Source organism: Coffea eugenioides, chromosome 3 (assembly GCF_003713205.1).
Source record: "Coffea eugenioides isolate CCC68of chromosome 3, Ceug_1.0, whole genome shotgun sequence".
Lineage (NCBI taxonomy): Eukaryota > Viridiplantae > Streptophyta > Magnoliopsida > Gentianales > Rubiaceae > Coffea > Coffea eugenioides.
In genome coordinates, this window is record NC_040037.1 from 6,253,408 (window position 1) to 6,268,412 (window position 15,005).

The following is a 15,005-nucleotide window of genomic DNA, read 5'->3' on the forward strand; positions in this document are numbered from 1 at the left end:
CGCATCAAAGGGCTACTCATCCCCTGACAGCTGCTATCCATGCGGGAATTCAATGACCGTGAGTGTTTAATACAAGATGCTCTAGCCCTGACAGGGTAGGCTGCAATATGCAATGCTGCTGAGATATTCCTAGAGAAAACTTTGCATTTTCTGGTTTTACGTTGTCCTGACAAACTTGGTTATATCGTGCAGAAATGCTAGAATTCTAGGATGATCTAAAGCAGACAACATTGATTTTCTGGCAGAATTGCTGCTTATTTGGAGAGCTCTGCTCATAATGATTCTCGTTGCTCCATATGAGATCTCCAGTCTTTCTTCTTGATTTCAAATGAAAAGATATAGAATTCTGGAACAGCGAGACTTTAACACCTCTCACAAAATGCAGTAGCTATCCTACAAACAATTGAAAGTAGCAATTGCAACTTCCTTAACAAACAGGTGCAGTAGATCGATCTTTAAGTTTAAGACCCCATCATTTCCAAGAACTGTAGACAAACACGTATTCTCATTGGAACTTTAATGCCATCTGGATTTATTAGTTAAACCAGACCAAGCATGGCCTCAGTCTCCCTCACCTAACCCTATGAGAAGAAAACCACAATTTTGCATAATCCTAAGACCTGCTAATGCTTGTTCTAGAATTTAACATATTTCATTCCACGCCATGAGCATATCAGCAAATTTCATCCAAGATAGTGAGTCGGCAACTTTTCTTTCCCTAGCCATTAAGTAGCATGACACTGCTAACCATTGCATTGTCTGAATGCCTGACTGTTGGTATTAAATTGAATCCACAAAAGATTATAAAGCTCGTAAAAGGGTTAACAATGCACATGATTATAGTAACTTACAGGTGAAACTTTTAAATCTCTGGCATTCATGTAATTGTTAAAATTTGTTTCTCAACAACTCAAAACAATGTACCTTATGAGGATGCCAAACCAGAGAGTATTAAGCTGCTCTTATTGATGTAGGTTCACCCAAGCTTGATCATCACAATTACATTATAAATTTGATCTTACAACATGACAGTAGAAACTCAAAATTCTGCTGTCGAGGATTTCGGATATATGTCCTCCTGCATTTCTAGTACACTAACAACCTTACACAATTACTAGTGAAACATACAAACTATCAAGGCTTCAGATGGATTCTTTTGACGCTACAGTTCCAGGAATCAAGTTGCTGTCAGCGTACAATGGCACACACTGATCAAAAAAACTTACTGCAAAAACTCCCTTGGATCAGTGACATAGCCAGTTAATGCAGATGCTGCAGCAGTATATGGAGAAGCTAGATATATCTGGCCTTCTTTGTGACCCATTCGTCCAGGAAAGTTCCTATTTGTGGTTGATACACAGACCTGCAATCATAAAATCTTAAGTGTCTGGTTACGTGTGACAATGCGAGTTAAGAGACTGACCCTGATTTTGCAACCAATAAATATTAATATAACAGAAGATAACACTTAAGGCAGTGAGCAACTACATATTTGTGAATTTTTAGATGACATGTTAATGGAGTAAGCACATATCTACTCCAAATGCAACATCATTTTTCCAAAGATTAAGCTCACATGAACAGTAACACTGAAATTCAACTGATGTTCATAGATAGCCATTAGTAACAAGAAAAGATTAAATGTATGATAACACAAAAATGGTGCCTCAGATCCAAGTTCTGGAACACATCTTTTACTAGCCATACAACAGAAGTAAATGAAAAAATTGAAGCTAACTGTACATACTTGTGAGTGTCTACCAAACGTGATAAATATGCCAATGAAGGCAGTCAAATACTGTCCATGATGCACCAATACAATCAACAATATCAAACTCTGTATGTGCTTTATTTGTTTATTCATTTTTTAATTCTGTACTTACACCCATATGTCCATAGGTAACAGATATCCTTCCCATCCTCAAACTAAAACATCTTCTAATAGATAGTAAATTACATGCGTGGGATGTAATTTCAGTATCAGAAGCAGTAAAAATGGGTTAATGATGCATCAAACTTTAATGACAACATCACCAGATTTATATGTTTCCTCTGGTTTAAGTTTGAGCCCTCAGTCATTTTCGGCCAATGCTAAATTTTCTTTGAAGTTTAACTTTACACAAAGTGGAGCTACACATAATGATGTTTGAGATGGAAAAAGAATATGAAGGCAAAGTGGGGCACTTGAAGCAAGCATTTGAGTACATTGGTAGTCGGCTAATCAAAACTCTATAAATTTCCAGTTAAGACAAAAATCTTCTGTGGAGGAAAAAGCAGGCCATCACTGAAAGAGGAAACTCAATCTGAGATGAAAGATATCTTAGATGGCACGAAAAATAGCAACACGAGTAGGCATCTGAAAATCCTTCATCAATGTATGTAAACCATATTTTATCATAAGCCAATTGTCTCTCAAACAGAAATATGCATAACTTACCTGAGGTTCATTCATGCGTGCATAGGTGTCTCTGGGGCCTCCCAAACAAGCACCACAACTAGGACTTGCAGGTGTATCACAGCCAGCTTCCTCGAATATCTGAGCACAAGTTTTACCACCAGATCCTGGGACTGGAAGTGCATATACATCCATCCAAACCTGAGAAATGGGAAATATTAATCAAATGCATAAACCAAATGCATTTATCAAATTCAAACCCACAACATAAAAGGTGTCAATATTCTGGCCAAAATTTTACCTTTTGTGTTGCAGGGACCAAGAATGTCGGTACCTTGACCTTCTTTCCCTACAAAAGGTGCCATTGATTTTTGAGTTAAAGGGACATAGTTCCCATCCAAAACAGATAAGATAGTAATGAACTTTAACTTCCTTTTTCCTCATCAATTTTATTCAGGTAAAAGGAGAGATATTTCAAACCTGTAAACTTGCAAATAATAAGATGTGATATAACACAGCAATCAGTAGTTTGCCAACCCAACTGAAAACAGTTTCATAACTCATGCATCATAAATGCAGAAAATCTTTGTCCTCAAAATGAGCCATTTGAGGAAGCATTTAACAAACCAAAAGATAGAACAAAAAGAAAGAGGAGAAAACATATATGAAGAATCAAAGGTATAGTACAGCGGTTGAATGACCCCAAAACAAACTCACCACTGTGAAGCAAGCAAATAAATGCAATATCATCTTCCAAGCCAGTTGAAGTGTTTCATTGCACAAAAGGTAATGGAATGGATAGATACAAGAAGTAGAAATGATTACAGAAAAGGATCATGTAACAAGATTTTTGAAGCTTATTAAAGCAACAGATGCATCCCTAGTAAATGATGACGAACATTCTTCTACTGATTGTACTCAATCTTTGAAGACAACTCTCAGCCAAGACTAAAAATAAAAAATTCAGAAGGGAATTTCTTACTGAAGCTAGAAAAACTTTGGCAGCAGCCATAAAATCCTCAGTTTTTCCACCAGTACATGATCCAATGTACACTCTGTCGATTTTCACGTCTTTGCATTCTCTCGCCAAAGCACGATTATCAGGAGAATGAGGCTGCAAAATCATAAATGACACAGTTAAATGCACGAAACAGAGCACAAACCTTATTGTGAATTAAGACAATGCATTCTAGGCATTACAGGTATATAATCCACAATCTTTTCTGCAAAATCAACACTTGTCAAAACATTGCTGTTAAGCACTTAACCCACGTTTTTGTCCTCATTTTCCGGGGAAAATTAAACTATTTTGAATTGAATTTCAGAAAGGAAACATGTATTCATGAAGGATGCAAGGGCTACAAACAGAAATACATGCAATGTTCATACTGTGAAAATCAGGTGGCCAAAAAAAAAACCGCTTACCTTTGCCACTAGAGGTTCCAACTTTGAGATGTCAAATCTATATTCTGAAAGAAATCTGAACAAAGAAAAGCTCTGATTAGCAACAACTCAAGCTAGCATGGGAAAACAATCTAAACAAGCAGAACTTTGATTAGCAAAAGCTAGACAAACTAGGAAAAAATTGCAAAGCCAAAACCTCAGACGAGCACATGATGTAACATGCAACAACTTGGAAATTTTAACTTGTGAACCTTACAATTAGGCAAGTACAAAAATAATACCATTAAGATGTCCGTTGCACATATTTCTTTTGTTCAACACATTAATAATTTATATCAGTAATAAGTTATACTCTTAGTTTACTATGGTTAATAAGTTACACTCTTAGTTCAACACATATTTCTTTTGTTCAACACATTAATAACACCATTAAGTTATACTCTTAGTTTACTATGGTTAAAATGGGTCTCAGGTGATACTTCAGGCAGTACGAGAAACTTTACTTAACCAAAGTCAAGGGGAACAAACATTTCTTATTTCTTAAACCATTGCAGCTTAAAAAATTTCTCGCTTGTCTAACACTCATTTAAGGGCAAGATGCCAATTCGAACTTAGATGGTTAGCTATCGCTATCAGTCTAGACTTCAATGATACATGTTATGCAGCAACAACAGAACATTCAAAGACACTTAATCCAAGAATCCCAGACAAGGAGAAAACAGCATTGATGTCTACCTATAGCTGAATTATATACTTTTAACTGGGCCAAATCCCTGCAACCTTTTTGAACTGAGGCACAATCCAACAATTTTCCTACTTACAACAAAGAAGAAATCCCAAGTGATCCTCAAGTAAGCCACTAAATCTTATTAAACATGTTAAGTTATTCAAGTTTGTAATGAATTGGATCTTAAAGGTTGTTATCTGTATTTTAATGTGTCTAACAGCAATCAAGTAATTGCATATTTGACTAGCAGAAAATCAGAACCTTGCCAACCCCCAAGAGTAGTAAATATACAAACTTAAATTTTCTGCATAAATTCCCAAACAATTCAACCTTAAACCATAAGGGAAACTAACCAAAAAGGCAGGAAGCACACACAAAAGTACACTGAAAATGATTTTATGGTAAATCAATGAAGACCTCACTTTAATATTCTTTCATGACAAGCTAAAATTCAGAAAAGATATATTCAAAATTTGATTTCTTCCCTCCACAAAAAGTAAGTATTCCCCAACACCTGCCCAAGATACAACAATCAACCCATATTAAATTTCTTGATGCTCCTTGAGGTTGCATGCTTTGAAGACTTCTCTTTTCTGTTAAACCAGCATGTGTATATACACTCACACACTGTGTGTGTGTCTGTTAAACCAGCATGAAGACTTCTCTTTTCTGTATGTATGTATATGTACATGTGTGTCTGTGTGTACATATATATATGCATGTATATGTGATGTGTGTGTGTATACATGGCTAAGTTAATGACAGCCTTTCTGAATTCTTCCTGCACAACACCAGAGGCTGTACCAGAGATCTTGTAAGCTCAGGTTAAAAAAAAAAAAATAGTCTCACTAGCAATTCATGTCTGACATGTTTATTTTACACTGTTGTTAAACTTGCACAAAGTAGACAAAGGAAAGGCAGTCAAAAGCAAATGCAGCAATTTCTAGCACTAGCAGCAATCCTAAAACTTCCAAAACATGCTAACCTTGCTTGCTCATCACTGTAAACTGGCTCATAAGGCACAGATGTCTTGTCCTGTATCAACAAGAATGAAAATGTTCATAAGTTGGGTAAACAGTTGCAAAGGTTCTACTTTATTTTGTAGATTACAATAACCATGGATGTTTTCAATTAGAAAACCCGAGAAGAAATTAGACTCTTGTAGAGGGAAAAAAAATATAAGAAGAAAGGTGCTGCAGGAGGTTGGGTCATCGAAATGACATGTCATTCTTACCTCGAGGTACTTATATGTGGTGCTATCAGCTGGAACAACACCATTTTTGCCCCCGGCTTCGACAACCATGTTGCACAGTGTCATTCTTTCTTCCATCTATGAAATACAAAGTAACAACAGCTCAAACTTGATCACACCGATAGATAACCAATCAAGCAAAGTAGAATGATCTATGTCAAAAGCAAGGTTAAGGAAACTCACAGTCAAACTTTCCACGGTAGTACCAACAAACTCCATTGATTTATATGTTGCACCAGCAACAGATATCTCACCAATAATCTACAATTGAAGATCAATAAGTGGTCAGACTTTATACCATAAAAAATGGAAGATACCAGGATCAGCCTAATTTAAATGTCATACTGATTCCGTGTAATGTAACTACTTCGTATGTTCCAGGAAAACTTACTTGCAAAATTAAATCTTTTGCCAGCAAATAATCGGGCATTTCACCATCCATAACAAATCTCAAAGTGGGAGGCACCTGGAATCAAACATGTAAAAGTACAGATCATGCAGGCAGGTATTTAAAAAGAATAGTAAATACAGCATGCATAAAAACTGATATACTCTAAAGAAATGAGCAAATTTTTCAAAAACAGAAAAAAGCGAGCATCAGTAGGCACGCAGATGCTTCTCTGCAACATGTATAATTCAAAAATATACGGACTAAGATGGAGAAAATAGAAGTTAAATATAATCTCCATCAGAAGAAAATCTTAACATTGCTTTCACTTGATCACAGACAGCTAATAATCTCGAAAAGTATAGAATCTATCTAGAACTCAACTCCACAATCACCAATGAAGATGAACGTGAAACCCCACAATCATCATCGAAGACGTATATAACCTATTTAGAACTTAATGAGCTTCGCTGCATGTAAAAATAAACTGATGCAGTTCCACAGGTGGTGAAGACTCTCCACTATGGGTGAGCCTAGAACCCCTCTTCTCAGGAAAGAGTAGGAAGCTAAGACAAGGAAACTCGAGCCTCTCAGGAGGACGCATGGTAGCATCTGAACAATGATGACATTAATAACAAACTAGATGACGCACACACAGAGATTAGTGCAATCGGGAATTATAAACATCAGGCAACAGAAAGATGATTCACCTTAAGCAAAAGCTTTCCTGTGCCTAACACAAAACCAGCATCAGTATTACCAATTCCAGTAGCAAACTGCCCAAATGCTCCAGCAGTACATGTGTGCGAGTCTGTACCCAGCAAGACCTGAAGGCCACAAGGGAAGACAAGCACAAGATGTTGGCAACCATGCAAAAACATTTGAATCTTTTCAAAATCTATTCAACTAAGGAGGCAAATATGAACCTCTCCGGGTCTGCAGTGACCTTCTTGAGCAAGAGCAACATGACATACACCTTTGTAATCAGGGTTAGCCTGTAAAGTTATTGCATCAAGAAACCAATTACAATTACAACTACAAATATATTTATAGCAGATTACACTTGAATATCAACTTCTGTTCTATGACATACCATTTTGCATCACTGTCAAACACATACCTTAAAATTGCCAAGATCTTTAATGTCATAGAAGTACTTGATGTTTTGCTCGTTACAGAAATCCCTCAAGATGCCCACATTACGGTTTGCTCGTTCATCAGTTGTGAATATGTAGTGGTCAGGTATGATGACAAGCTTTTCACGGTCCCAGACCTTTAAGTGGGAGACAGAAAAAAGATCATAGGTTAGATGTTGGACATGAATCCAATCAAGACAAGAATCTAATTCCACTTTACTCAAGTTTAATCAAGTTAAACCTCAATACTTGCGCTAGGTACTCTGCCATTATTGATAACGAATCCTAAACATTAGCCTATTAACAATTAGTTCAACCCAATGGCACTTCTAAACAAACAAACAATCAACAAATTCATACTCTGACATAACTCAATTCACAAATTCAACCCAAATCAATTCAATTCCATAATGCTTCCAAGAAAACAATAGCTCTCCAAAATGAAAATCAGCAAAAAGATGTTTAATTTTAGTTAAATCATTGATAAACTGCTTAGTTCATAGTATATACCTTTGCATTTTCGCCAAATTCTCTCTTGAAAATTCCAATAGCAGGAGGTCCACAAACATCATGAGTCATCAGAACATCAACATTGACCCAGACATTCTCACCAGGGCTCAACTGTGATTTCTCAGAAGCCTTTGCGAATATTTTCTCAGTCATGGTCATCCCGGTCTTGACCTTAAGAAGGACAGAAAAAAAATGACAAAATTTACCACAAATCCATCAAATTCAGCTACCCATTTGACAAAATATTATATTAAATTACATAAGAGAGAACCCAACTGAACCAGTGGTAGCAGGCCTTCTTTCAGACTGCTGAGGTGCCATTACAGACACAATTTTCTTGCAGACCCTTTTCTGGGATTTTTGAACAGAAAATGAGGCTTGTGAGGAGAAAGCTGAAAGGCCCGCATCTTTCTGTTAACTCCAAAGTCACCCAAAACACAAAAAAGATCAGTCCTTCACAAAATCAGGGGAGAACATAGATTTTTGCAAAAAAAATGAAGCCTTTTCCGGTTATTAATTCAATTCAACGCCTAATAATTGAAATATACCTTGTTAATCAAAGGTGTAGGGGGTGAGGTAATGGTAGAAGACGCCATTGGAAATGATTGAGAAATTATCTTCACTTTTCTTTGTTTGGCTGCTGAGATTTCTGTTTTAGGTATACGGAAATATGAAAACGGTGGATGAGGAAGAAGGAACCAAAGTGTAAACAGAATTTGTTCTTCAATTTCTCTATTTTCCTCTTTTAATTTTTCCCCCACTTCTTGATGGCGGCTGCGTATTGAACTGGTGTTGACTTACGTGACTCGCGTATCAATCAGCGATGGGCCACGGCGGTGAAATGTGGTCGTGAGTTATTGGATTCACTTAGGTCATGCCACCTTTAACTCTACTTTTTTTTTTTGTTGTCAAAACATGCCACCTTTAACTCTACCGGTGTCTCTTTTATTATCTTTTCTTTAATTTCAAGGTGTTCGTGTGTTCAACTCAAGCTCAATCTTTTTATTTCAGCCTAAATTAACAATTAAGCACCCAACTTTCAAGTAATATGGCAAATCTATCAATTAAGATGTTACAGGAACGTTTCCATTTGTCATTTCTCCAGATTATTGAAATTTTTATTCTTTAATAAATTTGATCGATGTTATCCAATAGTTTTTTTAGGGGTGTAATAAATTATAATCAAGTCGAACACCCTAATGTTCAAACAGCTTGTTTGATTCAACGAACTTATTTATCGAATTCAAATGTAATCGAATATAAAATATTGTTCAAGTTTGGATTTGACTAGTTGGTGAATTAAGGTCGAATGAACTCTAACTAAGCCGAATTCGATTATAGTACCGAATAGTTTGGTTCATCTTTTAATTCTAATTATTATTTTTTAAATTTAAATTTCTAAATTCCACCATAGTACGAGACACAAATTTAAATGTTTAAATTCTTCTTTTATTTCTAAAATTTTAAATTATTTTTGATCATTTGTAGTTCACGTGCATGATACGAGACATAAAACTAGTATAATGTGCAATGAAATTGTGGGAAGTAGTAACGTTGAGGGTTAACATTATTGAGTTTGGAAAGCAACAACGTTGACCAATTGGCTGAACGTGGATTCTTTGTGGGTTTTCCTATATTGCTTTCGGGTTGATTTCTCTGTTAACTCTTGAGTGTTTCTAATCTAATTTAATGTATAACTTTAGAAAAAGGAAAGTAGTAACGTTGAGTGTTATTTTCTTTTGGGAAGTAGTAAAATTATAGATATTTGCTTGAAATATTTCTTCTTCTTTCCTTTTTTTTTTTTCGTTTTGTTTCTGTAAGATGGAGCTCTAAGTTAAAGAACAAACCGGTAACATTTACTTGATATATTTGTTTACTTGATGTATTACTTGATAGATCTCTTAATTTTAAAGAAACTACCTGTCTGAAAATTTGGGATGGTAAATCATGAGTTGGGATTTTCCAACTCATGAGTCTGTCATTCATAATCTTTATCTTTTCCAAATTAGTACCACTCCACTTAAAAAACTTCTTTTTTCTTATCAAAAAGTTCAACTGAAAAAATGAAGAACCAGCATCAAAACCAAAATCTACAAAAAAAAAGAAAGAAAGAAAGAAAGAAAGAATTAAAGGAGAAATTTGATGGATGCTATCTGATTATCTGGTCAGTAATTAAACAACTAGAAAAAAATATATATTAGGGCCTAAATAAGAGCAGGCTGAGATGGTGAAAAATCATTATTGCCGCTGCTGGAGGTTCCCAACAGAATGTAAATGTATTGAGACAGAAGCAACAATGGAACCAAAAAAGAATGCAAGAGAGAGGTGAAATCCAAATAAAACTACAGACGCAACTGCTGTACTTGACAGCATTGCAACCGAAGTAGAGTAAACCGAAGTAGCATTGCATGGCTGAGAATCATGGGAACTGTAATTAATGAATATCCATGAAAGAATCCCTTGTTAGCCACTGCATCAAAACCCTTGAACCAGTCAGTACTGCAAATAGCATTGAAGACCATTCCAAAGACGCACAACCAGAAGTTCTGCGCATTGAAGGTCGTTTTTTAATGATAGCAGCCTCTGTGTACACTCCAGCAAAACCACTTCGATTCGAAGAGCCGAGCCAAGCCAACCAACCTGCACAAACAAGGCCATCCTCTTTATTAAGTCTGAGGAGACGATCGAGGATTAAGTTGCTCAGTTGAGTTGTGCGCAAAAGCAGCCCGCTGAATCTCGCTTAAACATTGGTGCTGATAATGCTAAAATTCTTCAGTATCTGGCATCCCGGAGCATCAACATATGCAAAGATGTAATGGTGCAATAAACTCTTGACAGGGTAGAGAGCAGCAGGAATAGGGTAAACACTAACTTCATCCAGCGTTGTACTCAACCTGTTAATTATCGATCATCAGTAACACCTTCATTTCTCCGGATATTCTTGCCAAGGCTGCAAGTGACAATGAGTATAGCTTGTGAACTCGTGAGGATAGTCAACGCAAATTTTACAATTGACTTGCGTTTCCACTTTGATAGAAGCAGATCTGGAACCACGCAAGCTTTCGATGTCTTCTTCATCATTGTGAGGATGAACTTCCTCTCCTGCTTTGTCCTGCTGATCCTTGTTTCTTCTTCTGTATTCCGTTATGTTCAAAACAAAAAGTACTCTCCTTAAAAAGATGTTTTTGAACACAAACTAGTTCGTTATTTGCATGAGGATAGTGCTCTTGATTCAATTCTCAGCCTGTTTTGTTTGGACAAAGGATTACTCGGAAATTTTTTTTTATTTTATCGCATTTATGTTTGATTCAACTGTTAGCCTGTTTTGTTTGGATGAGCGATCACTTGTGAAAACAAAAAAAGAAAAAACCTTGAAATTATGATATTTTCTAATTTACATTTTTATTACACATATATCAAGAAATAATAGTTAAATGTTTTTTTTTCAAAAAATCTTCTATCCAGACACAAAGATATTTTAAATTTGGATATCGAGTCCAAAACTTCTCACTACATTTAACATAAAACTATAACAAAAAAATAGATAAAGAGACAAAGAAGGGGTGAAACTGGCACTGTAAGAGCTAATTACTCAGATTATAGTCGAGAAAAAAAAATTCGGACATGTACCGCTCTGACAAGGTTCTGTTGCAAATCTATGGGTACCGGGCCGTGTCAATCCGGCACCCGAAAGTCAGTCAAATTTTTTTTTTTAGCTCTGTTGTCGGCTGTCGGGCTGACAATGCCCGGTAGCCGACAACTTCTGCAAAAAAGCTGGCTGCTGGGCTCTTAGAGCCCGGCAGCCAGTCTAATTTTTTTTTTAAAAAAAAATTTTGCAAACTCTCCACTTTCTGAATTGAACAATAGGTTACGTCTACGGTGGAAAGTTCACTTTTCCGCGCATAAGAAGCAGAAGCAATGCAAGGAGGCCAACTCTACTATATGGAGACGCATGAAGAAGTATATTCGCGCACCGGAGAAAACGAATTATGCATGGATCAAAAATGTTATATATTTTAAAATCACAATAAAAGTATTTCAACTTGATGGATAATTGAGAGAATAATTACTTGTACCCAACTTATATGAATTTTTAAAAAATTTCTTGCCATTTCTTCTTGTCTTTCCTTCATATTAAATTAAATATTTCAATAATACAATTTAATGTATCTATACTTATGTTCATCTTAAATTGATAATTTTATTGAATAATTTAAATAATTATAAAATCTTTATTTCAATTGAAACTTAATAGACAACTAGTTGAAATGCCCAAAAAAGAAAAAAGAAAATGTTATTCATTCGACTCAATGACATATAGTTACTTATATTATAATAGGATATTTAATTAACTATTTTATTTTATCAACTATAAGTATTGGACATTAGATGATGAATAAATTTTTAAGAGAACTTTTATTGTGATTTTAAAATATATAACATTTTTGATCCATGCATAATTCACTTTCTCCGGTGCCCGAATATACTTCTTCATGCGTCTCCATATAGTAGAGTTGGCCTCCTTGCATTGCTTCTGCTTCTTATGCGCAGAAAAGTGAACTTTCCACTGTAGACGTAACCTATTGTTCAATTCAGAAAGTGGAGAGTTTGCAAAATTTCTTTTTAAAAAAAATTAGACTGGCTACCGGGCTCTCAGCTTTTTTGCAGAAGTTGTCGGCTACCAGGCATTGTCAACCAGGCAGCCGACAACTTTTTTTTTAAAAAAATATTTTTCCCGCTGCTGGGCTGACACAGCCCGGCAGCGGTGTCAGAGCTAAAAAAAAAATTTGACTGACTTTTGGGTGTCGGGTTGACACGATCCGGTACCTATAGATTTGCAACATAATCTTGTCAGAGCGGTAAAATAAGGTTCACGGACTGGATGAGATGGGATGACTCTTTCTCAGATTATTAATCGTGAGTTGGGTCATCGTTGGATAAATAATCCAAATTATCTAGTATTTGGTTGATTCTCGATTGGATAGGATATATTGGAAAATAATCATATCCTGTGTTTGGTTGGAGATTGGATGAGGAAGAATTACTATTTTAATGACCAAAGCATTCCTTAAATTTGTAGATTTTTTTTAATAAAATAATTTAATGTTTTTATAAAATATTAATAAAAATAATTTAATATTATTAATAAAATAATCTAATAAATAATTTAATATTTATAAAATTTATTAAAATAGAGTAGTTTAAAACTTTATAATTATAAAGTAAATCAAAAGTTTTGATAAAAATTCGTATTCATTCAAACTTAGCTCATTCGGGCCCTTAAAAATAGATTTTGATCAAGCTTTTGAACCTAAATTTGAAATTCAATTAAGCAATGGGCTAAGTTTTGGCTAAATTAAGGTTAAATCGATTAAAACCTAACTCATTTAAGAGTTTTCAATGAGACGAACTCAGGCAAATAAAGAAGATTTTTCTTTGGATCGAGTTTGAGATTATTAAAGTCTTTATTCTTAAAGTCCAATTAATAAGATTATATATTTATATAAATTTCGTTTAGAAAATAAGGTTAGTAAGGGAAATTTAGTCCAAGGACAATATAGCCCTTCCATTATTATGATGTTAGTATGGCAAATTAGCCAAAAATTTTAAATCAATTAATAGAGGTAAGTCAAAATTTTTAAAATAATGAATAGGGGCAAATTAGTCAAAAACTTTAATAGAATTAGTAGGGGCTAATTGGTCTATTTATTATGATTTATTATGGGAAAATTTTTCAAATTGATCCCTAACATTTACACAAAAAACTTTTTTACTCCCTAATATTTAAAATCAGCCAGAATAGTCCTTAACATATAAATTATGATCCATTTTGGTCATAATGCTCGTATTTGCTCATTTCTTCGACTAAATATAGCACGCCTCTCTCACGTGGACATATTTTAAAGGGCAAAACTGAAAAACACAAACTTATCTCCCTTTGTCAAGGACAACATTTTCGCATATTTTTCTTTCTATATTCTGAAATTAGGGCTTTTCTCCCCTTTTGCTTTTGGTCATGGACTCTTTGCTAGCGGACTACACCTTTTCCGATGAAGAACAATATCAAGAACAAGAAGATAAACCACAGCTCTCAAATCCCAGATCTACTGGATTCCTCTCTTCACTGTCACCCCAAAAATCTTCATCATCTTTTTCTTCCTCATCCATCTCCTTTCCACTTCCCCCACCCCAATCCCACCCCCAAAGCCCCCCGTCTCGTCGTCTTCCTCAACCCTGAATCCACATAAATCTAATGAACTTCAAGAAGAGAGGGATGGGCAGTAATTGCTAAAAAATCGGGAAAGTTCGAGACTTTTGGCATCGCTTCCAAAACCATTGTAATATTTGTTCCCTTCGCTTCCTCAACCCAAATTATCTTCCACGTCATCTCTTTTCTCTTCTCTTCTGCAGCCCACCATAACCCACGATCTTGATGCCCAGGCTTCGCCTCCTGCACAATCTGCTAGAAAGAGGGTGGTGGTGGTTCCTTGGCTGTCAGATCACATAACTTTAACGGAAAGGTGACGGAATCAAGCTCGCGGGGTTTAATGGTGGTGGTTCCTTGGGGGATCAACAGCAGCAGCCACACCGCTGGAGGGATCAAGCCTCAAATTGACGCGGGTGCTTTTCAGTTTGAGAAGAATATACTGAAGCAGCAGTAGCAAAACCTTCAATTCCACATTTACACTGAAAACAATAGTGTTTTTCAGTTTTGCCCTTGAAAATATGCGCGTGAGAAAGGCGTGCTATTTTTAATTGGAGAAATAAGCAAATACGAGCATTAGGACAAAAATGGATCATAATTTATATGTTAATAGAGGTGGTAAATCAACCCATTTAACTAAATTTACCCATACCCGCCCATGAATAGATGGGTATGGGTATCTTAAATTTTTGTATATGGGTATAAATGAGTTACCCAATAATACCCATTTAATAAATGGGTATTATTGGGTAACCCATCAAACCCAATTAACCCATTTAGAATTCTCTTCCCTTAAATTTCTTCCTTTCCCCCACCCATTTTTTTTTTTTCAAATTTTTCATTTTGTCATGATATTAACTAACTTTTGGTTTTATTTTATTATTTTATTTTCTCTTAATTTGTTAACTTGCTCATTTTTCGGCATTACCAATTTATGATAAATTTGAACCTCTTTTCTTATCTTTCTAAAATGAAATTTTAAATTTAT

General features: G+C 35.3%; 1 protein-coding gene and 1 pseudogene across 1 annotated transcript; both read right to left on the reverse strand.

Annotated features, from left to right (window-relative positions):
• Positions 1-847: 847 nt before the first annotated feature.
• LOC113764680 (3-isopropylmalate dehydratase large subunit, chloroplastic) lies at positions 848-8,637 on the reverse strand. Its single transcript, XM_027308647.1, has 15 exons — positions 8,361-8,637; positions 8,089-8,223; positions 7,813-7,983; positions 7,287-7,439; positions 7,093-7,161; positions 6,877-6,993; positions 6,170-6,244; positions 5,962-6,039; positions 5,761-5,856; positions 5,512-5,561; positions 3,821-3,875; positions 3,378-3,509; positions 2,697-2,744; positions 2,438-2,596; positions 848-1,363 (listed from the first exon to the last, which is right to left on the reverse strand). The coding sequence occupies exons 1-15, from the start codon at positions 8,406-8,408 to the stop codon at positions 1,223-1,225; spliced, it is 1,527 nt and encodes a 508-aa protein (XP_027164448.1). The 5' UTR covers positions 8,409-8,637; the 3' UTR covers positions 848-1,222.
• A 1,413-nt stretch (positions 8,638-10,050) lies between these two features.
• LOC113765868 lies at positions 10,051-13,980 on the reverse strand (annotated as a pseudogene).
• Positions 13,981-15,005: the final 1,025 nt, after the last annotated feature.

Excerpts from the sequence above, each read along its gene's own strand:
- LOC113764680 (XM_027308647.1), bottom strand. The coding sequence starts at position 8,408 with ATGGCGTCTTCTACCATTACCTCACCCCCTACACCTTTGATTAACAAG. Across the intron at positions 6,040-6,169 it reads CAAAAGATTTAATTTTGCAA|ATTATTGGTGAGATATCTGT; the intron begins GTAAGTTTTCCT and ends CTTCAATTGTAG. Across the intron at positions 2,745-3,377 it reads CCAAAGTTTTTCTAGCTTCA|GGAAAGAAGGTCAAGGTACC; the intron begins GTAAGAAATTCC and ends CACCTTTTGTAG.